We start from the raw sequence: 27,126 nt of genomic DNA, 5'->3' as shown, positions 1-27,126 counted from the left end.
CCCTGGTGAATTTCTGTCCCAAAGTCTATACCCCTTGGTACCATCTTGATATCCTAGGAACACACACTTGGTAGATCTAGGCTCTAACTTTCCTCCCACTGTATGTGCATAGGCTGTACACCCAAAGATTCTCAAATGGCTTAAACCAGGCTTTCTTCCTGACCATACTTCTTCAGGACATTTGAAATTTATGGCAGTTGAGGGGCTCCTATTTATCAGATAGGCTGCAGTGGACAAGGCCTCTCCCCAGAAGGTATTAGGTAACCTTGAAGTGAACAAAAAGCATCTGACTTTTTCCAGGAGTGTCCTGTTCATCCTTTCAACTACCCCATTCTGCTGAGGGGTTCTTCGCACAGTTCTATGTCTTAGGATTCCTTGCTCACTACAAAACTTATCAAACTCAGTGTTACAGTACTCTAATCCATTTTCAGTCCTTAGAGTTTTTACCTTTCTGTCTAGTTGGTTTTCCACTAGGGCTTTCCACTCTTGAAATTTAGACAGAGCCTGGTCCTTAGTTCTAAGGGTGTAAATCCACACTTTTCTGCTAAAGCCATCTACAATGGACATAAAGTAACTACTGCCCCCATGAGACCTCACTCTCTCAGGTCCCCATAAGTCTAAGTGTATGTATTCTAAACAACCTTTGGCCAGGTGTATGCCTTTTGGGAAACTAACTCTATGCTGTTTTCCTAAAATGCAGTTCTCACAAAATTCTAAGGTTGCAGCAGTGTCCTTTCCTAACATGCCTTGGTTACTTAGGATATCTAGTCCCCTCTGACTCATATGTCCCATCCTAAGGTGCCATTTTTCTATTACTGACATATTTGGGGTGACAAGAGAAGAACTTAGGCAATCAGAATAATATTCTCCACATAGGATGTATAACCCATTCTTTTTTTCTCCTTTCAGAATTAGATTCTGGTTTCTATACACATTCAGCCACCCATTTTCAGCTCTGTAACAGCATCCTTCTTCATCTAAGGTTCCTAAGGATATGAGGTTCCTTTTAAGTTCTGGAATGTACCTAACATGAGTAAGTTTTATTAGTTTCCCACTACAGAGTCTAAGGGTTATACTGCCTTTACCTTTGACCCTACAGGCATTGTTGTTCCCCATGAACACAGTCTCCCTATCATATTCCTCAAAGTCATGAAACCAGTCCCTATTGGGACTCATGTGAAAAGAGCACCCAGAATCTAACACCCACTCTCTTGTATTGTCAGTAACAGAGACAGTAAGGACCTCTGTTTCTTCAGCTAAGTGTTTGGATGAGGCTAGGTTACTCTCTGTGTTTCCCTGCTTTTGTTTCTTAAGCCATTCAAAGCAATTCTTTTTCAGATGACCAGTTTTATTACAGAAAAAACACTTTCTAGACTCTGCCTTATGCTTATTGTTCCATTTACCCCGTTTCTTGTTTTTGGACCCCTGGCTAGGTTGACTGCCTTTACCAGATTGAAAGGTATCTGGTTTTCCCCTAACAAACAGGTTACTCCCACTTCGTTTTTGGACTTTTAACTCAAGTTCTCTAGCCTTAAGACCAGCCACAATCAAGTCAACACTAGGAACAGTACCGGAATACTGAAGTGCATTCTTAACAACTAGATAATCCTCAGTAATGGAGTTTAACAGAATCATGGCTAGACTAGTCTCTCCTAGTTCCTGATCTGTGCCCTTTAAAATTAAGGTCATTTTTAGGAATTCATCTAGGTTCTCCTCTATTGTCTTGCTACTATCCATTTTATAAGAAAACAAAGCACCCTTGAGAAAAGCTAAGTTTGGTGCAGATTGAAGTGCATACAAAGTTTCGAGTTTACCCCATAACCCTAGAGGGGTTTCGATTCCATCAACCTTTCTCAGTACACTGTCTGAGAGGTTCATCACGATCAGATTGTAGGCTGCTTCATCAATCTCCTCCTTCTCCTTCAATTTCTCCTCGGACCATTTCTTTTGATCCTTCTCCAGTGCAAGGCCGACTTTGTTATGTGAAAGCAGAGCCTTCATTTTCTTCTTCCAACTCCCGAAATCGATCTTCCCATCGTATTGGGAGACCTCCATACGTGTAGTGCTCATGGTATTATATAGACAGTGTGATACAGTCTAAGGCGTAAGTGGCGTTGTTACACCAGAAGTTGCCAAATACTGCCAAGTAGTTTTTAAGGCGATCACTGGTTTCCAGCCTATATACCCTTAAACTGGACAAACAACCGAAAGAGAACACTACAAGTACAATCTAAGGCGTAAGTGGCGTTGTTACACCAGAAGTTGCCAAATACTGCCAAGCAGTTTTTAAGGCGGTCACTGGTTTCCAGCCTATATACCCTTAAACTGGACAGACAACCGAAAAAGAACACTGCAAGTACAGACTCATGGCACTGACCAAGATTACTCTCCTTAACCAGTGTTTGTGATCTAATCTCATAAAGATAACCCCAAGACTCAGTAAGAATCAAAGTTCTAAGGCTCTAGGAACCTTTGGATTAAGAAACCCCTAAAATATGAGAAACCCTAATTTTTCGAGCAAACCCTAATTTTTTCGATCTGTCAAAAATTGAACGATTTCTAAAACCTAGATTACACCCTAGGACGAAGGTTCTGATACCACTGTTATGCAATCACCCTAAAATGCAAACTGAAACAAACAATAAACCAGAAATCACAAACAATAAACACTGGATCTTTACCGTGGTTCACTTGCCCGATTTGAGCAAGCTACATCCACGTTGAACTCTGGAAAGGGAGTTCGCTGCACTCTGATTAAAGAACAACCGATTACAGTCACGATTACAAAGAATGACACCCAAGAAACCCAGATCAAACAACTCTGATTCAAACCCGTAATCTGTCCTAGGACTCCTCTAACCTGGAAATCCGTATAACAAGAACACAGTAGTTCTTCCCTTGATTGATTAACCCAAACCACTCAAGAAACCCACAGATTACACTGAAATCAGACCCAAAGAAAGAACCCTAGTTTTACCAAAAGAAAATGAAAACGGCTCTCGACCTTTTTATGTTTGATCTACAGTTACAATAAGAAACCCTAATCCTTTTATAGTGTTGACTGAAGGCTTGATCTCAGCCGTTGGTTTTTCCTCTGAATCAGCGGTCAGGATCATCCAAGAGCTGTCTCAAAACAACACCGTTCCATTAATTCAGTACGACACCGTTTCAGCATTCACTCACAACATTAAGTTTTCTCTTTAACTAAATAAATTGATAGAAAAGAATTCAAGTCGGTGTACACAAAAAGGAAAATTCTTAGACTTCTTTACTTTTATTTATTATCTATAACATAATCTTTACTGTTATAAATATAATGGTAGGGATTTATTTTTCATCTTTTAACGTAACACCTCGAATGAACTTCCTTTTTTGTCCTATAGTTATTAATATATTACATTAAATTAACATCTAGAATTCCATGTGACAATATTTGAATTTAATTAAACATTAGGTATCCAGGCGTCATATAATTAAGTTAAGATAATATATATCTCGGATTAGGATTGTATGGTTGGAAATTGTTATTTATATATACCTTCTTGTAGATATGGTCATTAGTATACGATGTAGTTATTTTATTTATACAATTTGACTCTGCCTCTTCACATGACCATTTAATGCACTCACAATATAACAGAATAATTCTATTAATTAATTCATAGGAAAGTTTTTAACAGAATTCAAAGTTGATAACCATTAATGAGGTAGCATGCCAAACTTTACCTACTTTTTTAAGTTTTCTCTTCAACTAAATAAATTAATAAAAATGAATTCATGTTGATATACACAAAAAGGAAAATTCTTAGACTTCTTTACTTTTATTTATTAGTAAACGATGTTTTTCCTCTGTTTTATCTTGCACTCTTTAAAAATTTCTCCAACACGCCTTAGCCTTACTCCAACTTCAACGGATCTTTCTCCAAGTGTGTCCAACACGCCTCAGCCTCCAACGGCTCTTCTATACAAGATCCAGAGTTTTCCTGTTTTACTTTCTTCTTTATTCACTAATTCTTATAAGTTACGTCTTTACACATGAATTCATCAATTTTTTCTATGTTCTTTTCATTGATTTTGTTATCTTTTGATCCTAAGATCTTTCAAACTGAGGTTGCTCGATTTTAAAGGGTTTTTTTAATTTTATTTTAGTTTTATTTTGGAATGTTAAAAGTTGTTCAGTTTCGTATTTAGGTTTTGGCTTTGTTATATAATTTTTTACATTGAATTAAAATTAGAATGTTAATGAGATGATGAATCAACGAGACAACTGACACTTACAATTCCGGTACTATAGGCTACAGCCGCGCCTTTACTACAAAATCCACAACAGTACAAGCAATGGACAGATTTTGAATGCGAATCCGTTCCAATTCTAGTTAAACAAGCAATTCAACGAATATCCAATCTTATTATACTATTTGTTTTCACTTTATTTTGAAGTTCTTTTGAAATTTTTTTAAAACTTGTGCAGGTGAAGCTGTTGTGCACGTCTGAAGATGGCGAATGTTGTGGCAAACCAAGTGGTAATTTTTATTTGTGAAGTGTTAATTGCTTTGCCCTTATTGAGAAATTGGATAGCTTGCTTTTGTTGGGATTTTAAATATGAAAATTTTATTGTATGTAGGGTGGTTCTTTTGGTGATGCAAATGATGCCCAGAAAAATGTGTTTGATTTAGGCACATTTGTGGGGGACTTGACTTTTGAGGAAGATGCAAATGGGTAAGTTAAGAATTGTGGAAGCTTTTTGTAAAATTTATGTAGAACTTTGTTCGTTGATTTGTTTAAGATGTGATCTATGTTTTAGAGAATTTGACTATTCTCAAGTTTTCTTGAATGTTTGAGTAAAATTAGTTGGTAAAGTAACTTAAAATAAAGAAATAAATGGTGGGTGATTGTAAGTTCTCTAGGTGAGTCGATTGAGGTGCTGAAATCTTGGAAATAGCTGGAAACTTGAGAGGGTCACCTTTGGAAGCCTTTGTCAGTGACCAAAGTGTCACTCTCTTTCAATCATGTAGTGATGCTGATTGAATTTAATTTGTAAACCTGGAAAAGAAATAAATTTTGTTCCCTTTTTAGAGATTATTGCTTAGAAGATTCTTAGGAAAAGTTTGTGGGATAGGTCATGGAGAGTGCTTGTAACTGTAAAAGAAGAGTTGTAAACTGTCTTGTATTTTTGTTCAGACTACTAGGTATTTTATCGTGAAGACGTTGATTGCTGTTGGTGTTTTTGGCAGTAATGATATATCATTGGAAGGATTTGAGAAGGAGCTTGAAGAATGTAAAAACTATGATGTGAGTAACTTTTGTGTTGATTTTTTATGAAGCTATAGTCTCGTTTTTGTGGTTTTTGCATGTGTAGTTGTTATATGGGGAACTAGGGTAAGGTAGCATTGTATTTATAACTTACTGTTTGAGATATAATAAGTTAATCCTAATACTATCACAACAATAATTATAAGGAAAAGAAAATTATAATATTACTAGAACAATAAATTATGTTATAAAAAAACAAAGTTCTAATTAATCATATTACTACTAGAACAATAAATTATACTATAAAAAAACAAATTTTTGAAAAAAAGTTATAAATTTTTATTAACCAAAGGTTTTAACAAGTTAGAAATATAACAAGCTAATCCTAGTACTACTAAAACAAGAATTAGAATGAAAAAAAAAAATTGTAATACTACTATAACAAGATATTATATTATAAAATAACAAAGTTTTTATTCAATCCTCATACTACTAGAACATAAAATCACACTATAAAACAAAAAAAACAAAAACAAAAACAAAAAAACAAAGTTTTAATTAAAATAGACCTTCCTAAAATAAATAGATTTCTAATTAAAATAATAGTTAATGATATTAATCTTTCTAATGTATGATATAATGACAAAAACTTCTCTAAAGTTTCGAAAATAACAAAATCTCTTTGTCTTTAAGGACAATTTGATAATATTTACTAATTTATAAAAGTATAAATTTTAACAGTTCACTATTAGTTCATTAGCGGCTAGAAAAATTCTGTTATTTCAAAAATGGGATATTTATTATTATTATCATATTTCATGGAGATCAATGTTATTAACTCTCAAAATAAAAAGACGAATTTAAATCTTTGTATGGGCTACAACTTAACACGTGTGATATAAAATCTTCTGAAAATCATTATTTTTTTCAATAATACTAGACGTACAAAAAAATTTACAAAGATTTTTTATACAAAGTGATGTGACAGTAAATGAATACAAAAAGTTAAACTCATCGTATTCACTTTTCTATTCATTTTCTGTCACATTACTTTGTACAAAAAAATCTTTATAAATTTCTTTATATGTCTAACATTACCCATTTTTTATCTTCTTTTATTTCATATTATTATATACAGTAAAATCTCTCTACAGTGATATCTTTATAAGAATAAACTCTACATAATCATAAAAAATTCAATTCCCAATTTGGGATAGTTAAAAATAAGAATAAACTCTACATTGTAATAAGTTATAATTTTTCTAATTCCTGTCTTAAGAAAAATTGCCTCCACATAGTAATAAGTATCTGTATATTGCAAAAAAATATATGTTATGTTACATTAAGGTTTAAGATGAAATAAAATATTTATCTAAAGTTGTTTGAGATAATGATTTATGCTTTAGAATTGTTACTACATCTTTTAACTTGAGGGTAGATTACTTGCTAGCATGAACATCTTCTTGTTGAAGCTATATATTTCTAGTTTCTCAAGTATGTTTAGAGCTTTTTGGCACAAACTTTTTGTATTTCCGTACTATCATCCTCATAATTATTTCATTTATCTTCTTGTCTAATTGTAGTAATGATTTCTTCTTTAGTTAAAACATACATGACGTATTGCTCATTTGGATGATTGAAAAAGACATTAATATCCATTCGATTAGTGTAGTGAAGTTGTCGATTCTGATCACTAAATTCTACAATGACTCTTTGATTCTCTTCATCCACTTCATTTGTAACTTGTAATTCATCGACATCGGGGATCCTAATTTGATAATGATTAAAACAATTGGCAATAGTATGTGGCTTCACACCAATTTGTTGTATAATTTTGTAATGATTAAAACAATTGGCAATAATATGTGGGTTCACATCAATTTGCTGCATAATTTTGTAATGATTAAAACAATTGGCAATAGTTTGTGGTTTCACATCAATTTGACCATACATCAATTGTATTTACAATTTCATCAAGGACATTTATCTTTGTTGGTTTCAAGACATGATCTTCTATCAGTTTCAAAAGTAGACAATTAAAGCGCTGAATTGAAATCTTAATAGTATTAAAACATTAATTAAAATCTTAATACTGTACTACTAAAATATGAATTATAAAGAAATTTTTGTTATTGCACCTCTATTAAGTTATAACCCTTATAGTAATAAAAAGAAATTTTTGTTATTGCACCTCTATTAAGTTATAACCCTTATAGTAATAAAATTAATTAATCCCACCATTATGACTATAGAAAGGTTTTACTGGATAACGCGCATCCTATTAAATTCTTTTAAATGATATGGAAACTTTAAATTAAAAATAGTTTTAAAAAATTAAGCGATATATCAAACAACTCAATAAATCAAAAGTGTTTTTCAAAAACATTATCTTTGTTCTTTATAAAGAGAATGATTTCGTTCTCTATATTTTGAAATAACAAATCAAACTTCAAACACCACCTTATTTTCGTGGGCGGACTGGAGAAGAGTAGAGCATTATTCTCTTCGTTCATAATGAAAAAGTTGTCGGCACGAATGATGCATGCCGATACCATCACTAAAACGCTGCGCACATGATGTAACCGATATACTTCCCTCATAAAAAAAAGGAATACAATTATACGAAATCAAATTTTCCAAACAAGGAAAACATAAACAAATAGCAGACTTTAGAAACGTTTCCATAAAACACAATTAACTAATATTTTCTCATCATCCTCTTCTACTTCTTTCCTCAACTTCTTTAAACTCTTCGCTCTCTTTGTACGTGCATATGCCTTGAGATTCACTACTCGCTCTATTTTTCTTACCTAGTCGTCTATTTATTTGCTTGTTTTGTTTATTCTGGCTCCTTGTAATTGTAATACTCGGAGTAAGGAGAACAAACGGAAGTTTCAGATCTAAGCATGCCAGCGCCAGCGGTGGAGGTTTCCGGTGAACGAGAACTAGTGAATCAACAGTCCAGTGACGGCGGAAGCACTGTCCAGGATCAACCTCCGCCGCAGACGGTTAGCGATAATACATCGCAAGTGGCTAAGGATGATGAGGTAACGTCAGCAACTCTGTTAAGTCTTTTCACTTTATTTCTTATAATTTAGACAATGATTTGATTAATTCAACCAATTATCTCTGATAAAAATACAAAAACACCTTATTTTATTATGAATATATTTTGACGTTCTATAGTTAATTTTAAAAATTAATGACTAAAGAGTAAAGATAATGATAAATTGAGAAAATAGTTGTATTTAATTTCATGGATATGGTAAATTATACATATCTTGTAATTTTATCATGTAATATAAGAAAAGAACTGGTATGATTGAAATCTGCGAAAGATCGGCCAATAATAATAAGAATTTATCCTCTAAAATAATATTATTGGGAAGTAAATAAATTAAGTAAAAGATGTCAATTTTTTACCCAAAAAAAGGAGGCCATCCTTTTCAATTAAAAGCCTGGATAGAGAAATTAAATATGGGAATCTTATCACCTATTGGTTAACGTTGTTCCCTTGTTAATAGGATTAATAACATTAATCCCTATTAGATATAATATATTTACAAAAATTTCCTTAAAGTTTTTGAAATAACAAAAACCCCTTGTTGTTAAGTTTTAAATGTTAAAATTACAATTTGCTACTCTATATCCCTTTTAATTGGACTATAGTATCATTGTAGAGAATCTTCGTCTGATAATATTTATTAAGTTATAAAGTATAAATTTTAACAATTCATGAAAAGTTCATTAACAGTAAAAAGTTTCTGTTATTTCGAAACTTTAAGGTGATTTTTGTTGTTATATTATACTTAAAAGGAATTAATATTTATGCCTTGTTAATTTTATTTTATTTTTTATTTTTTTTGTAAATTTTCAGCTTTTAACGTTTGTGTGACAATCTTATACATATTCTTTTGTCCTGGTTGATATTTTATTTACAGAATATTGGTAACGTTTGTTATTACAGTCTTTTTAATTACTTTAATTTAATATTTACTCACTTGGATTAGATGTTTTTATATTATATTTTAGTTTGTTATCTAAAGAAAAAGCTTTTATTATGCATAGTGATAGTTTGTAAATGCAAGATTATCAGATTAATTATCAAATGAATTTATCTATAATTAATAACTATATATAATTGCTTTCATGAGTCATGCCTCCATTAAAAATCTTTCTCTCACTTTTCTGCCGCCACACCGAGCAAAATAAAGAATTTTTATTCATCATTGTCAACCTCAACCCTAGGCAACTCTATCCTTCGTAAATTCTGCCACTATTAAACTAAATATAATAATTAAAGTGTGATCAACCGATAAAAGGGAAGAGTTTTTGTTTTCTATACAACAAAGGCAAAGTTTTTGCAAAAAAGAGAAGGTAATGGTAATTATAGGAGTATTCAAATAAGAAATAAAAGATAATATGAATGATACCACATTTCTTTGTATTCTACTTTTTTTTTTTTTCTTTTTTAGATACGATGAATAAAAGAGTTTCTTTTTTAAGATAAAGAGAATGATAATTTTTTAAATTAAAAATTGTAATACTACTTGTAAATAATGATATTCTTCTTCTTCTTCTTCTTCTTCTTCTTNTTATTTTTTTGTAAATTTTCAGCTTTTAACGTTTGTGTGACAATCTTATACATATTCTTTTGTCCTAGTTGATATTTTATTTAAGAATATTGGTAACGTTTGTTATTACAGTCTTTTTAATTACTTTAATTTAATATTTACTCACGTGGATTAGATGTTTTTATATTATACTTTAGTTTGTTATCTAAAGAAAAAGCTTTTATTATGCATAGTGATAGTTTGTAAATGCAAGATTATTAGATTAATTATCAAATGAATTTATCTATAATTAATAACTATATATAATTGCTTTCATGAGTCATGCCTCCATTAAAAATCTTTCTCTCACTTTTCTGCCGCCACACCGAGCAAAATAAAGAATTTTTATTCATCATTGTCAACCTCAACCCTAGGCAACTCTATCCTTCGTAAATTCTGCCACTATTAAACTAAATATAATAATTAAAGTGTGATCAACCGATAAAAGGGAAGAGTTTTTGTTTTCTATACAACAAAGGCAAAGTTTTTGCAAAAAAGAGAAGGTAATGGTAATTATAGGAGTATTCAAATAAGAAATAAAAGATAATATGAATGATACCACATTTCTTTGTATTCTACTTTTTTTTTTTTTCTTTTTTAGATACGATGAATAAAAGAGTTTCTTTTTTAAGATAAAGAGAATGATAATTTTTTAAATTAAAAATTGTAATACTACTTGTAAATAATGATATTCTTCTTCTTCTTCTTCTTCTTCTTCTTCTTATAATTATTTTAACTGATGATATAATTGTAACACAATCAAACATCTTCTTATATTATATTTTATTGAGATAATTTCAAAAGCAGTGGTCAACAAGTTGAATAAAATATGTTGAAGAATCATTTCGTGGCATTAAGGTACAATCGTCCGAATAATGTTGTGGAATTAATATTATAGGTTTTTTATATGATAAAACCTTATGCATGTGTTATTAAAGTTATATTTAACTAGGGAAGAATAAAGATGAAATTCATTTATGCGCAACACAAAAAGACAAGAGTGAATCAGCCAGTGACACGGGTGTTACGTGGCTTCCACTACGCAATCAATCTGAGTAATGAAGCTGTCCTTATTTCTGTACCAGCCATTTTACGCCACATGAAAAACAAGTATTTATTTATTAAGGGTCATAAATTAATTGCATTAATTGTGGCTTTTTTTTTGTTAGTTATCAATTGCCTTTCCCAAATTTTATTTGCCTTCTCAATATATTAATTACTGAATTTTAGGTACTTACTAGGGTTGTGCAAAAAAAACCGTTAACCGAACTGAACCGAATCTGGAAAATCGGGTACCCGAAAATTTGGGTCGGTTTCGGGTAGTTATAATGTGATACCCAAATTTTCGGCCTGGGTATCGGTTATTTGCTTTAAGGTAACCGGGTACCTGGTAACCGATTTTATTAAAAAATAAAAAAAAAAACGCAGACTTTCAATTTTCAAAGGCAAAAGCCCCAAATCCCTTATGCCCTAAAAGTTTAGCCCGTCACTGCGTCAAGTACTTAAGTCCCTCACACAGGCGCACAACTGCACTCAAACTCATCTCTCTCACTCTCAAATTCTCCAGTCTGCATCTGCACCGCACAACCGCACTCAGCCACTCATCTCTCTCACCGCACAACCGCACTCATCTCTCTCACTCTCAACAGCCGCACTCATCTCTCTCATCGCACAGCCGCACTCATCTCTCTCACTCTCAACAGTCGCACTCATCTCTCTCACCGCACAGCCGCACTCATCTCTCTCACTCTCAACAGTCTGTATATATAGGACTGTTGGAATGAAATTATGCAGAATTTTCTTTTTGGTTTCTACTAGGATAGATTCCCCTGTGATCTATTTTGTCAAGACTCAAAATCGGTGCTCAATTGAAGAAAGTAATTTGTTTTCATTCTTCCAATATGATCTGCATCAAAAGAATTGGTCCCAGGGAATATATGATAATGGTTTAGAGACTACTTTTTTGTTGGAATGTGTTTGATTAGTATGGTTCAATGATTTGTGTTGGACATTGTCGAATAATAGTTAAGATTGACACACATAAATTTCAAAGTGATATAATTCTGCATTCTACTGTGTAATTTTAATGAAATTCGGGTAACAAAATCGGATACCCAGTTTGTGACCCGAATTTTTGGGTACCCATAAAACCAGGTATTCTAAAACCGGTTCAATTTCTGGGTACATTTTTAGGGGTACCTGAATATTCGGATACCCAATTTTCGGTCAAAACCGGAGCGGGTATCCGGTTTTGCACAGCCCTAGTACTTACATTTATAACCATAAAAAATGCTATTAATAGTATTTAATAGATCATTTATTATAAATTCATATCAAAGAATATAATAATGTAAATTAGTTAAATTCACTTCAAACAATGGAGAAGTGAAAAGAGGTTTTGTTTTGTAATCGATGTTGAGTTGTTGTGAAAAAAGTATAAATGTTTGATCACGGTGGGAAAGAAAACCCAATGACTAATATTATTATCTATTATTTAAATATTCAAGTTTGATTGTTTACAATAAACCAATCTTTAAAAGATTAAATAAAGCACAAACGAACCCCTTTTTCTTTTTTTCGACAGTTTGATTATGGACCAAGGTGAAATAAATACATTCACATTATTTTTTAAAGTATTTATCAGAAGTCTTTAATTTAGAATAAGATAAAAAAATTTATTTTCAATAACAAAGAAACAGTTTGCAAATAAAAGGTTTAACATAAAATCAAATAGAGAAACCCAAAAAAACTTATAGGATTTATTAATTTAAATTATGCCTTAATTTTTTACCTTTTAGATCACAATCTAAAATCAAAATGACCCACTATGTCCGACATTCTTGTAAATTGCCACTTTGCTGTTAGTTGAGACCTGAAAGTTTGGGTGTTAAGCTTCGCTTAAACGACAACCTCTCTCTTCTTCAACTACAATGACGTCTCTTTGATGGTTTGTCGATTTCTTTTGTTTCCACTCTTCAATTTGATTATTATTTTGTTGATCGTTGATTGCTTCTGTTAAACTCTTCTGGGTTTTATAGTTTATTGTTTTTCATCAATGTTTTACCGATCTTGCTATTAATTGTTAAATTTGAACTGACCCATTCATGTGTCTATGGTGTTTGATATGTAAATTTAGTTAATGGGTACGATTTTCACTTTATTTATATTCGCAAGTAGTTGATAATATTACTTAATTGAAGGGGAAACTCGGCTTATATTATGCTGAGAATTGAATGCTGAATGCAGGTTTTGAGGAAAAGTGTGAATAGGGAAAGGGAAGCTTCAGTTGCGATGGGGTTAGACAATCATGGTGCTCAGTATCTTAATATAAATGAAGAACCATCTTCTCCTAGGGTGGATAATATTAAGAAAGTATCAGTTTTACCTCTTATTTTCCTCATTTTCTATGAGGTTTCTGGGGGTCCTTTTGGCGTTGAGGATAGTGTGGGGGCAGCTGGTCCTCTTTTAGCTCTTCTCGGCTTCTTGATCTTTCCACTCATATGGAGTGTTCCTGAAGCATTAATTACTGCTGAGATGGGTACCATGTTCCCTGAGAATGGTGGTTATGTGGTTTGGGTTTCATCTGCCTTAGGTCCCTATTGGGGGTTTCAGCAAGGTTGGATGAAATGGCTAAGTGGGGTTATTGATAATGCTTTGTATCCGGTTCTGTTTCTTGACTACTTGAAGTCAGGTATTCCGGTGCTAGGTGGTGGTTTACCTAGAACCTTTTCAGCATTAGGTTTAACTGCTATTCTCACTTTCTTGAACTATAGGGGTTTAGTCATTGTGGGATGGGTTGCTATCCTTTTAGGGGTTTTTTCACTTCTTCCTTTCATAGTTATGGGACTTGTGGCAATCCCAAAGTTGGAGCCTTCAAGATGGCTTGTGGTGAATCTACATGACGTGGATTGGAATTTGTATTTGAACACTCTTTTCTGGAATCTAAACTATTGGGATTCGATAAGTACATTAGCTGGGGAGGTGGATAACCCAAAGAAGACTCTCCCAAAGTCTCTGTTTTATGCAGTGATCTTGGTTGTTGTTGGGTATTTCTTCCCCCTTCTTATTGGTACAGGTGCTGTTCCACTTAATCGTGAGCTGTGGACTGATGGTTATTTTTCAGACATCGCAAAATTGCTTGGAGGAGTTTGGTTGAGATGGTGGATTCAAGGGGCTGCAGCAATGTCAAATATGGGTATGTTTGTGGCTGAGATGAGCAGTGACTCTTTCCAACTTTTGGGGATGGCTGAGCGTGGAATGTTGCCTGAGTGTTTTGCTAAGAGATCCTGTTATGGAACTCCCTTGATTGGAATTTTATTCTCGGCGTCTGGTGTGATTCTGCTGTCATGGCTGAGCTTTCAAGAGATTGTAGCTGCAGAGAATTTCTTGTACTGTTTTGGCATGATTTTGGAGTTTATAGCATTTGTACAATTAAGGATGAAATATCCAGCTGCTTCTCGTCCTTACAAGATACCCATTGGGACAGCTGGATCGATTCTTATGTGTATTCCTCCAACCATATTGATTTGTGTTGTGTTGGCTTTTTCTTCGCTCAAAGTTGCTGCTATAAGCCTTGGTGCTGTGGTGATTGGCCTTGTGATGCAACCTTGTCTGAAGTATACCGAGAGAAAGAGATGGATGAAATTCTCCACCAATGCGAACCTCCCAGATTTTCATGGCCATAGCCAAGAGAGTTCTAATGCACTAATAGAGTAACAAATCCCAGCTAAAGTTTGAGAGGCTAAGAATCAAGACGTAGTACAATATTGCTAAGTGGCCAACATCGAATCCCTTGTCACGTGGTATCAAGGTTAGAACAATATCTGTGACAAGTAAGCCACAGTTTCTTATTTATAAACAAATGTGCCTATTTAATTGTGTAGTGATAAATGGCAACAGCTGTTCATCATCTTTGGTTTTTGAGTGATGATAGACGGAAATGGTCATTGAACATTTTGAAATATCCAACATTAGTATCATAAGAAATCATGTTAGTGTTCAGTAGTTTGTTTTACAACGTATGGCAATGTAATTTCAAATAAGACGAACCCTGTGAAATTGTAGATTTGGTAATCGTTGCTACATGCTTATTCCTTTTAGAACTACTATCATTCTTCTATCTTTTGAAATTTAAAGTTACATATATAGAGTTTTATGATATCATCTTTTTCTGAATTCAAGTTCATCAGGGACAGAATACCTCATGCAGACTCTACTCAGCAGAGCTGAATTTCAATTTATCATCCAGAAAATGGACTTCATAAGTCAACATTCTCACAGAATCTATTGCAACATTCTTTCACACTTCAAATGATTCGGCAATTTATGGACCTAATGAGTCTGGAATTGTTTATCTGAAAATAAATGCCAATTACCAGAAGAACATTTGTTGAAGTAGTTTCCGGCGCATCTTATCTTAACTTAATCTGACCTCTTGGAAACTGGGAAGGGATGAGTCTCGCCATCTTTTGAGAAAGTACTTGTTTGTAGAAGTGGCCCTGCTTTGATTTTCGGCTTCTTAATGAGAAAATGCTATATAGATGAAATGGCTTTGTTCTCTCTTCTTTCGCTTACACTCACCTCTTCAAACCGATACCGTCAATTTCCGTTTCCTCCCTAATTGCATATGCTTTTCTTTTGATACGAATTTTGACTTCAGTATAAATGAGCATATCTTCATTGAACATGAGTGGTAATAACAGTTGATTCAATACTCAAAAAGGTTGAAATCAAGAATAGAAAGATCTAACTTTATTACTTCAAAACTTAGAAGGAAATTATAATTAAAAAAAAAAAAAGTGGTTGTTCTAAATTCATTAAAAATTTAGTTGGCTCCACAGACATTGAACTTATAATCTAAAATGCTGGTTGAAAAGGTGGGTTGTTGTAGGATAACTTTCTTTGATGATTAATCGATGTACGTATGAGTTAATCCGAACATTTCAATTAAAAAAGGGGGGGAGGGGGGAGCACTTATAAACATTAAAAGAAATCCGCTTCCTAATCATGTGGGACGTTGCATTAGAGTCCATAACTATTTTTGACTAAATTCTTGAATTTCTACAACTTATATAATAATCCACATTAATTTCAATCGCAGGATGTAAAATTTTATTTTCATGGATCTGATCATCCAAAGTTAATTAGAGCTTGTAAAAAAATAAAATTAAAGTTCATAATAAAAATTTACGATATATCAACCGCAGTCATTCTTTGATTAGGAGAAGTGATTCAATAAGCCCACTTAGATCTGTTTTCTTATTTCTCTTCACAAGTTTGGAGTATTTTTTCATTAGATAAAAGAAAATTTTTATAATGGATTATTTTAATTATTTTTGTAAATAAATTTTCAATGGATTATTAAATAAAGGACATTTTTTTTTTCTAAATAGATTATTAAACGAAAATCTTAAACGTTCCTTTCTCAGAGAAACAGACCAAACGCTAAACTTAACGGGCACGATGGCGTATAATCAAAGGAAAACCTAGCTGTTGTTGCATCTGGGTCATCAAGAGAGAGAGATAAAAATGGGTAAGAGAAGAAGATCTTCAGCCGGCAGCAAGGTCGGTGACCTGAACTGTGCAGTTAATACTTTGCTCTACACTTTATCCCTCAACTCCAGAGATAAGCACTCCAGAACTCCGTATCCTTAATTGTTTTTATAAGAATTGATGATATAAACTATGGCTACTTTTCCACAAATTAGTTAACTTGCTCTTTTTCTTCAGCTTATTAGGAACGGGTTTTGAAATTTGTTGTATAGCCTGAAATTTGGAAAGGGGTTTTCTTTTGGATCATAGCTGGGCCTTTGGATGCTATTAATTGATTTTGTACAGGGTTTAATTACACAAGTTAAGGTTTTGATATATTTTTCATTGCTTTGTAGCTATTAGGGCTATTATGTTGCAGTCCTTAGGTTATTATTGTGGTCAATAGAGGCTTACGTTGCCTACTTTGAAACCATCATATGAGGAAATGCAGTTTCTATACCGTTGATTGCTTAATCTGCAGTGTGATGCTAGCTGGCTCATCAATTGGGGTTCTTTGTTCGTTTGATACTACTTTAAGTCATGGGGTTTTGATTGTTTACTTGACTTAGCGACTGTACGTGACGTACACATTTAGCTGCATGGTCGGGATACAGAGGGGTGAGTTATCTTGCAAGCAAAAAGCTGAGTTGGTGCTGCGGCCATGGATGACATGGGTGCAATTCATTTTGCATCCAAAAGGGACATTTGGAAGTTGTCCGGGCTTAGTTTCTTTCGGTGCCTCTGTTAAAGCTCTCACACGCAAGGGCACTACTCCGCTTCACTATGCTGTTCAAGGGTCTCATCAGGATCTGTTAAGGACTTGGTTAAAAAGGTGCAGTCTCAGTGCCAAGACAAAAGCAGGAAAAACACCTTTGATCTTGCACGGGCGAAGAAATCCGCTCCTTTTTGGAAGAATGGGAACAATCGTTAAGAAAGGAAATCAGAATCCTAAGAGAAAGCTGAAGGAACTGATCAATGCAATCGCCAGTGGAAAAGCCAGAGAATTCGTGGTGAAGTTGCTTCTGGTATCGATGAAGAACAGGGGATGCAAGTCTGAAGAGGAAGGGTAATGAGCATGATATTAAGGAAGCTCATCAGAACCGAGAAGACAAAAGTAGCGCTTAAACATCTGCTAAGCGCGGACGACACTCAAGAGGATGAAGAAAACTTGTAATAAACATAAGAGTAATTTAATAATGACTGTATCAGTAGAGTAATGGAGCATCATGGAGCATTTGCTCATTGCGGGATGATGTAGATGTTTCACTTTATAAAATAGCTAATGTCTTTCCGTTTCTTCCCTGATATTATTCTGTTTTTAATTTCGGTTTTACCAAATGTTATGTTATGATGTTAAAGAGCTGCAGCAGCTGTTTCAGAAACATTTCTTGGAAAAAAACTTTTTATTAACTAATGAGCTCGGTCCAAGATTTGTATGGAAAGAAAAGAAGGGGGTTATTTCATCTACATTCTTGTGATTTTGACCAAAGATAGAATCTGGGTTTTTATGATGAAATTTTCAAGGAAAAAACTTTCAGCTATTTGGTCTCAATTAATTTATCTGCCATAGAATCATGTGAGTAATGGAACTGACCAAAATAAACTTATTAAGATTTGAGATATTTTCGATTACATAGGTGCATCATTATCTATTATTTAAATAAATAATGATGCCTGGTTAATGGACCAAATTTTTTGAATTACAGTTGACTATGCCATAAAACAAAATCAAGATGCTCGAGAATTTAGAACCTAGAACCAATGAAATATCCAGGGAGGAATTTGGTTTTAATGTGAAATATATGGCATCTGGGTTGGTCATAGAATTTTTTTTTTTATAAAAATGTGACTAGGACATCCATTGAATCTAATGGTATGGTATTTCCTTATGTTAAATTTGCTTAAATAGAATAAATTGACAATCATTTTGTTTTGAAGTGTACCTCACCAGCCTTTCAATAATTGAAATAATGATAGATGGAGATTTACACCTGTTTTAGACCTCCATTGCCACTGCTAATTGAATCATTTGTCTTGAAGTTGTATCTCATACATCCTTTTAAGAATTGAAATGATGTATGGAGATTTGCACCTTTAGACCTCCATTGCCACTGACTAATTGAACACGAGGAAACTGAACCAGTGAAATGTGGAAGAAAATGGGTGACTTCAAGTACTAATTTAAAAATACACATCCTGGTGAGGTGAGCCACCTTTTGACGGGTGATGAGCCACTAAATTAAGAAACCCCTTGGGTAGAAGGCTTAAATAAACCATGTCCATTCAATAGTGTGTGGTTACAGTCTAGAAATTATAAACACAGACCTTTTATAGCTCTTTAATATGGTCATTAAAACACTTAAACACTCGATTTAGTTTAAATATCAAATACTCGAATTGACTACCATGATAATAAAATTATTTGATTAAATACAATATATGGACATATTTAGACATGGAAAGGGTCCAAACTCGAAAGTCGCCCTTATCCGGGTAAAAATAAAGGGTACGGGTCTAGCATTGGACCCGTACCAACCGGCATATTGCTAGTGGTTAGATTGGAAACCCGCATACCGTTTATTATTAGATAAAATTTTTGAAATTTGAAACCCTAATCCTAAAAGTCTATTAGCTCGACACTCCTCCCTCCGCGTCCCATCCCCACACAACGCACACACAATCTTCTCTCACCATCATTGTCGTCGTCGCATCTCCTTTCTCACATCATCACACCGCCACTGACTATCCTCCCTCCTACACAGACGCAACTCTCCTCTCTACATCGTACCGTCGTCGTCAACATCTCCTCCTCACACTGTCACTGTCTTCGTCGCCATCTCCACTCTTCATTACTTTGCATTTTGAGTCCATCACACCTCCACCATTGCTAATCGGTGACTTTTTACCAAAGATTGTATTTTTATTTATTTTATATCTGGGTTTGCTTAGTTCGTCAATTTGTTATGGGTTTGCTTGCTTTGTCATTTAATGTGTTTTGGCTTTCTGGGTTTGGTCTTTTGGACTATTTTTAGTTCCCATTTCATGTTTTAGGCTTCTTATTATTTTGAAGCACATTTTTTATTGTTTCACTTCTCTAGAGAAACAATTCCTTCTTTGCTATTCGAGTTTTGCAATTAGTTAGGTTTTTTGATTAGATAGTATTTGTTTTACTGGGTTTTATGGACATGATATTGTTCTCTCATCTCCTATTTTTCTCCAAATCATGGTCTTGACCTCTTTCTTTTGTCTCAACACACGGCTTCATACTTGAAACAAGTTGGTGCTGCATTTTCTAATAAATGCTAGTCATGTGGAACTATATTAAGTGAAAAACAATGCTAAACTTGGCTGGCAAGTTTCGGTTGCAAACAAGTAATATATTTTCTATGCAATATCATTTGTATGGCCAACAAAGATATAGTCATCAGACTTTGATTAATTCATATTCTTAAACAATTATCATAAAAATAAAGTCTAATGATTAACTCTTGGTGCTTTGTCTTGTTGTAGTTTGTGTTGTGCTAACTTGGGGTTGAAGATTTAGCTATTGGTTATCTGCAGCTCACTTGTTGTTCTGGTTTTTTTGTTGTTTTTTGTGGCAGTTTTATTTTTCTGCTTGCTAGCATTACTAGGTTTGTGTATAGGCTTTTGATATTTGAGCTCCTGTTGTGGGTTGTTTTGTAAAGGTGTTTATTGTGGTTGGTATTTGTTTATGGTGTCTAGTATTTGTTTATGTGAATTGAATTTAGAGTAGTTGATTGTGGGGGTGTAATTGTAAAAAATGAAAACTATATGAATTTTGGGGGTGTAACTATGAAAATTGAAAATTGGAGAGAGAAAAAATGGTTACTCGTGGGTCCACCCATACCGACATAAGGTAGGGTCCAGGTCCAATATTTTGGAGCTGTTTAGATCGACCTGTTTTAGGTCCATACCTGTTTGGACCCGACCCACCCACCTGTTTTGCCAGGTTTAGACATATTATAGTTTTTTATAACAACACAAAATTAACACAAAATATGCACGATATGTGCACACTATAATTTGATTTTTTTATTGATATTAAAATAAATGATAAAATGATTTGACATCTCTATTCACAGTTTCACTTGTGAATAAATCACGTATATGCTCTATTTCATTAAATGCAATTCTTCATCTTGGAGTAGTTGTATATAAATTCACATGCATGATTCTGCTTCTTTTTATGTCGCTTCAACTGCTGCAACTTCTTCTTTATCTAAAAATATACAATATTGAAATAAACACAATTAAACAAAGAAAATAAATCTCTAACATAAAAAATAATATTAATATTCAGTAATTTATTAGCAATAACTTTAATTCGAAATGAAATGTAAGTAATCATAATCAATCAGTTACCTTCATTTGGTGATAATTAGGTTGCATAGCTAAAACATCTCGATTTCACAGTTAAAGATGTCAAATGTGTCGAATTGATTATCATAATAGAACATTATTTGATTAAATACAATATATCTGACATATTATGATAGATCACCAAGACCCATCACACAAGTTTACCAGAAGAAGAGGAAAGGGAAAAGGGGTAATTAGTTATTAGGCCTTATTAGTGAATTGGAGTTGGTTAGTAGAATAGCCACATGGCAGCACCAAAGAAAGAATAGTGTAGGGACATTAGAGTATAAGAGGGGCAGAGTCTATGTAATGGGGTAGAATGTTTAGTGAGAATTGTTGTGGCAGGCTCCTAGCACCTCAAATTGCTAGTGTTATCCTTTTATTTGTTTGTCTTTTTCATACTTGTTCATGAATAGGGTGTCATTTTATTTATCAATACATATCAATACATACAGACTATAGAAGTTTTGTTCATTTTGTCTTGCATATTGGATTGGATTTCTTTGTTAAATTCTAGCAAAGTTTATGGGTTCTTATCAACTTGGTATAAGAGCCAGTGTGGTTATGGTTAACACAAGAATGGAGGGTAGAATCAATGGGTTGGTGAAAGAGATGGGTAGCGTTAAAGAAGACATCGGTAGTATTAAGGAGTACCTCATGGAACTTCGGGAATTGATACGATTGAACGGTGGGAGGGAAAAAAATGGAAATCGAGAAAAGAGCAGAATCGGTACACTTGAGAATCAACACCATGATGAGAATAACGGCCAAAGGCAGTCTAGGACAAGTGAGTCCATTATTTAGGATCAAAATATTAAGAAACTGGAGTTACCAGTTTTTAATGGCGATGATCTTTATGGGTGGGCTTTTTGAATAGATTAGTATTTCAACATCAACTGGTTGAAAGAGGAAGAGAAGGTGGAAGCTATCGTTGTTTGTATGGAAGGACACACCCTTAATTGGTATTAATGGGTTGACTCGCAAGCTCTTTTCCAAAGTTGGGGAACTTTTAAAACAGCTTTGATAAATAGGTTTAGGCCATCGTACAAGGGTTCTGCATATGAGGTTCTGGTCGCATTGAAATAGACAGGAATAGTAACTGAATTCAGGGAACAATTTGAATTAGATGCTTCTCCACTTCGTGATGTTGGAGAAGACTTGTTAATTGGCACTTTCTCAAATGGGCTTAAGGAAGAAATTTAGGCGGATTTACGTTTGACCAAGCCCAACTCATTATTTGAATTAATGGACTAAGCTTATCAAATTGAAGAGAGGAATTGGATTCTTGAGAAATCCAAATTTGAAGGAGTCAAGGTCCAATTAGGACGAAGTGAAAACCATACTAGAGTTGACTTAAGCCTAGAAAGCCCTCATCCAGGATGGTGGCCCAATCACTTTCATAGCCTTGAATTAGGAATGGAGAGTCAACATCAGTCATTCGAGAAAAAAGAGAAGTCAATTGAAACTGCTTCGACAAATTTCAAGGGGGATAATTTCAGGTGATTGACTAAGGCAGTATAGCAACTCAAGAGGGAAAAAAGAACCTATTTTAAATACAATGAAAAATTCGGTCCTAACCAGTGCTAAAGCAAGTCACTCTAGGTAATGTTAGTGACAGCTAATGATGAATCTGAAGAAAAGAAGAAACTCCAACAACAACGAAGAACAGAACCTGAAAGGTAATCCTATAGCTCTCTTCGTGAATTCAATTGTAGGACTTACTTCCAATAAAACTTTGAAGCTTAAATGAAAAATCAGTGAGGAAGATATTATAGCATTGGTGGATAGTGGGGCATCCCACAATTTTATTTCCCATGAACTAGTGCACAAACTAAGGGTAGAGGTGGATAAGACTAAGTCGTTTGAGGTAATGATGGGAAATGGTTTTACAGTGAGGTGTGAGGAGATTTGTAAGGGAATAAGGTTGGGGATGCAAGGGATTACAATCCAACAAGACTTTTTCCCTTTTGATTTAAGAGGGGTCGATGTAGTCATAGGCATAACTTGGTTGAGTTCTCTAAGAAATGTTTGCTCGAATTGGAAAAGTTTGACCATGAAGTTTGAAGTTGAGGAAAAACGAGTGACTTTACAGGGTGATCCATCTCTGGTTAAGATTGTGGTATCTTTAAAAGCTATGCTTAGATCATTGTAAGCTAAAGGGAGTGAGTATTTAGTTAAGTTTTGTTCCATAGTGCACAAAGAAGAACACCAGATTGAACAGCTTGATCCTAAGGTAGAAGCAATGCTAAGAGAATTTGACACTCTGCTTGATCAGCCTATTGGACTCCCACCCCATAGGAGACAAGACCATGCAATAATTTTACATGAAAGAGCTCAACCTCATAATATTAGGCCATATAAATATCCCTATTTTCAAAAGAATGAGATAAAGAGATTGGTAGGGGAAATGTTGGTAGTTGGAATCATACAACCCAATACCAGCCCTTTTTTCTAGTTTTTTATTGTTACTCAAAAAGAAAGATGGAAGCTGGAGGTTTTCCATGGATTATAAAGCTTTAAACAACATCAATGTACCTGATAAATTTCTCATCCCTTGTAGAAAGAATTGTTGGATGAGCTTGAGGGAGCTACTATTTTTTTCTAATTTGGACTTAAAATATGGATATCACTATATTAGGATAAGGGATGAGGATGTGGCTAAAACCAATATTTTAATAACCAACTTGGGGTGAAACCCAGCAAATTGGCCTGGTCCCGAGTTAGCCGATTAAACCAGTTGCTTCAATCGGTGATGTCATCATGCTGATGTCAACAATTCAGCATGATAACGTCAGCATAAAAATTACATATATTTTTTAAAAAATATTTCATTAAAACCAGGGGTGCATGCAATATTTGCCATTTTTAAGTTGGATTAAAAGTAAAATTTTGTGATGGCAGCACACGGTTTTAGCCCATGGTTTTGTCAAAGCTTATAAAAAATAAATTTTTTTTTTTTTTTTAATAAAAGGATTGCATAGTTTGAAGTTGAAAGGAGAATGAGAGAATTGAGAGTGAGCCATGGGTGAGAAGAAGAAAATGGGAGAAGGGGAGTTTACTTTCTAAAAATTCTTCCTCCGTCTTCTTTTATGTAAATTTATGAGAGGGAGAAGCAAAATTAAAGTTGAATTGGCACAGCACACCAGCCCCTAGCAAAAACCAAACCACTTAGCATCAAAGAGGTGCAACACACCAGCCCAATCAAGTAGAAAATAGAGATAGCAAACCCTCCCCAAAACCAGGACAACAGTTGCCCATTGCATCACACTCAGCCAACACATAGCCATAACCAACTAGAGAAAACACCACCCTCCTCATATCAGACACGCATGGCTGGTCATGACAATAGGCCACCAAACACTCAATCCCAAACCAACAATCAGCCCAACAGTCGTAAGACCACACACAAGAAGAATCTAAAAAGAAAGTCAATAGAAAAATAGGAAAAAACAAGAATAGCATGCACCCCTAGCCCACCTTACTAAGCACCTCACCCCACCCAACCCAATAAACCCATCCAATGAACCCAGTGAAAAGAAAATGAAGTGAAACGAATGTGCTGCCGTGAAATGAAGGAAGAATTGTAGAGACGAAATGAAGAAATTTCAAATGGAAGTGAGAAAAATGGGTTAGGGCTCGACAGAGAACCCAAATATAGGGAAAAACAAAAAGAAATTTGGTTTTTAGGGCTTGAAATCGGGGGTTAAGTGTTCACCTGGTTTTCTCCCAAAACCAGTTGGATGATGGGTTGTTGCAGTAACCCTGGTCCAACCATGGATCAAACTAAGTGAATATACATTCCCAGTTTTGAGGTTGGCCTAACCTGACTTAAAGGTCGGTTCCCGGTTTAACTAGCTAGGCCAGGCCAAGTTTTAAAACATTGGCTAAAATAGCCTTTTGAATCCATAAGGACACTGTGAATTCTTAGTTATGCCATTCAGCCTAACTAATGCCATTTCTACCTTTAATCTCTCATGAATGAGATTTTTAGGCTTGTCCTAAGGAAGTTTATCCTGGTTTTCTTCTATGACATCCTGATTTACAACTCTAACTTAGTCACTCAACTAATGGATTTGAGACAAGCATTACAAATTTTGAATAACCATGACTTGGTGGTTGATCAAAAGAAGTGCTTCTTTGCCTAAGAAAAATTGGAATATTTTGGACATCTCATTTCAGCCAAGGGAGTGGAAGTAGATCCTCAAAAGATAGAGTGCATGATGTCTTGGCCAGTGCCTAGAAGTGTGAAAAGCTTGAAGGGGTTCTTAAGGTTGACATGTTATTACCACAAATTTGTTAAAGAATATGGCCAAATTGCATATCCTTTAACACAACTACTCAAGAAGGACTCTTTTGCTTGGAATAGAGAGGCACAAGAAGTTTTTGAAGAACTTAAGGAATCAATGGTCTTTGTCCCTGTTTTGGTAGTTCCTAATTTTGACCACTCTTTTGAGGTACAAACATATGCTTCAAGGCATGGAATGGAGGCTGTATTAGTACAAAATTCAAGGCTAATTGCTTTTTTAAGTAAGACTTTTTTCACACAATCCAGGCAAAAATCAATATATGAACAAGAGCTCATGGCCATTGTGTTTGTTGTTCAATCAATATATGAACAAGAGCTCATGGCCATTGTGTTTGTTGTTCATAAATGGAGTCATTCTCTTCTAGGCAGAAAATTTATTATCAAGACTGACTAGAAGAGTCTTAAGTTTCTAATGGATCAACGAGCCAAGACACTAGAACAACAAAAGTGGATTTCAAAGTTAATTGGGTATTCCTTAGAAATCCATTATTATCCTAGTAACATTAATAAGGTAGCCAATGCTCTGTCTTGAAGAGAAGAGGGACTAGAGATAAACGCCATGTTGATTGCTCAATTCAATGAATATGAAGACTTAGTAGCTGAGGCTCAACAAGATCTTGTAAGTTATTTTGTCAACTTATAATTCAGTGGTGTAATACTAGTCTTGGTATGAACATTTCACTTTGAAATTTGCACAATCATTCTTGTTTAAATTTCCAGTATAACCACCTCATGTTTAAGGTGACCACCTTCTCTTATGTTAGTTATCTACAGTATTGGGTGAGCACCTATGAGTCAGAGTTATCACCTCGTATCTGGCAGTTTTATTTGAGTCACACATGCTATGCTTCTAGAATGCATGAGTTGTTATATTCTCTTTTGAGATATTTGTGTGGTCCATAACACTTGTCAAACTCATATTCAATATGCTGGAAAGTTTTATTCTCTTTGATAGGTAGCATCTTGATGTTGAAATAAACTTTTATAAAGGTAAATTCAATGAAGTTTTCTTTGCCACCTGTCCTTGCATTGGCTGGCTGTTTTGTTATATAATTCTTCTCCAATGTACTTTTTCTTAAGCTTGATATTTCTTTGAATGGTACACTAAAAAATCTTTAAATTTTTCCTTTGTTTTTGTCAAGTTTCTATGCTTAAGTAAAGCTTAAAAATACCTTCTTTCAAGTACCTAAAATGAGTCCTTGCTCTCTACGATTTTGTTCTTTGTTGATGAGTGAAGCTTGTTGAGCTTCTTCAATTGAAGTGCATCTTCGTTTTTGTATCTTGAGAGGAGCTCAAGGATGACCGAGTTGTTTGGGTGTTTTTGTAGTTAGCTATGGTTGTACGTTGTTTAACCAAAGGGTGGAGATTGAAGCATTACAAAACAGGGGTGTTTTGGCAACTGAGGCTTAATCTCTGACTTTGTAATTAAACTGTAAAGTAAACCTAGTCGATTAACTTCATTTTGGACTTGGTCCCATGGATGTAGGCATTTTGCCGAAACATGTAAAAATCTTGTGTGTTTTACTTATGTTTATGTTATTGCTTTATGTTTATGTTTAATGGACTCTTAAAATCAACATAGCAACCATTTTCGCTTAGGATTAATTCACTTGGTAGAGGAATTAAATCTTTCAATTGGTATTAGAGCTTGTTCTGGAAAGTTATTTCAGTTGATCCATGCTTGTTGATTGTGTTTTTATTGTACTTTAATCTTTGTTTATGTTCTGGTTATTTTTCATGTTTTTTTTAGTTTTCTTGCTACCGACCTAAGGTGACCACCTTGGAGCTGAGTGACCACCCTGTGTTGGATTTTTTGGTTGTGACCACCTCAGTCTCTCGGGTCACCACATCAAAATAATTTTTTCAAAAACCGTAAAATGGAAACCGAAGCTTAGTGCTAACTATCTTGTTGCTCATACCTCTTTGCCTGCCTCTCAAATTGATAGTGGTTGTTCTAGATACATGAGAAGTAACAAATCTTTATTGGCTGAGCTTGAATGCTTGGAAAATGGTCATATTTCTTATAGAGATGGTTATCTTCAT

General features: G+C 34.2%; 1 protein-coding gene across 4 annotated transcripts; it reads left to right on the top strand.

Moving 5' to 3' along the window:
* The first annotated feature begins 12,654 nt into the window (after positions 1–12,654).
* LOC116105771 (probable polyamine transporter At1g31830) lies at positions 12,655–14,971 on the top strand. 4 transcript variants are annotated; one of them, XM_031392187.1, is made up of 2 exons: positions 12,655–12,750; positions 13,113–14,971. In XM_031392187.1, the coding sequence occupies exon 2, from the start codon at positions 13,158–13,160 to the stop codon at positions 14,580–14,582; it is 1,425 nt and encodes a 474-aa protein (XP_031248047.1). In that variant the 5' UTR covers positions 12,655–12,750; positions 13,113–13,157; the 3' UTR covers positions 14,583–14,971. The 4 variants fall into 4 exon arrangements, with proteins under 4 accessions (XP_031248047.1, XP_031248046.1, XP_031248045.1 ...); XM_031392186.1 differs by having other exon boundaries at positions 12,739–12,813; XM_031392188.1 differs by lacking the exon at positions 12,655–12,750 and adding an exon at positions 12,855–13,009.
* The last annotated feature ends 12,155 nt before the right edge of the window (positions 14,972–27,126 follow it).

The sequence above is a fragment of the Pistacia vera genome, unplaced genomic scaffold (assembly GCF_008641045.1).
Source record: "Pistacia vera cultivar Batoury unplaced genomic scaffold, PisVer_v2 Contig503, whole genome shotgun sequence".
Taxonomy (NCBI): domain Eukaryota; kingdom Viridiplantae; phylum Streptophyta; class Magnoliopsida; order Sapindales; family Anacardiaceae; genus Pistacia; species Pistacia vera.
Note: the sequence above shows the minus strand (reverse complement) of the source record. Positions and strands in the feature narration are given on the sequence as shown.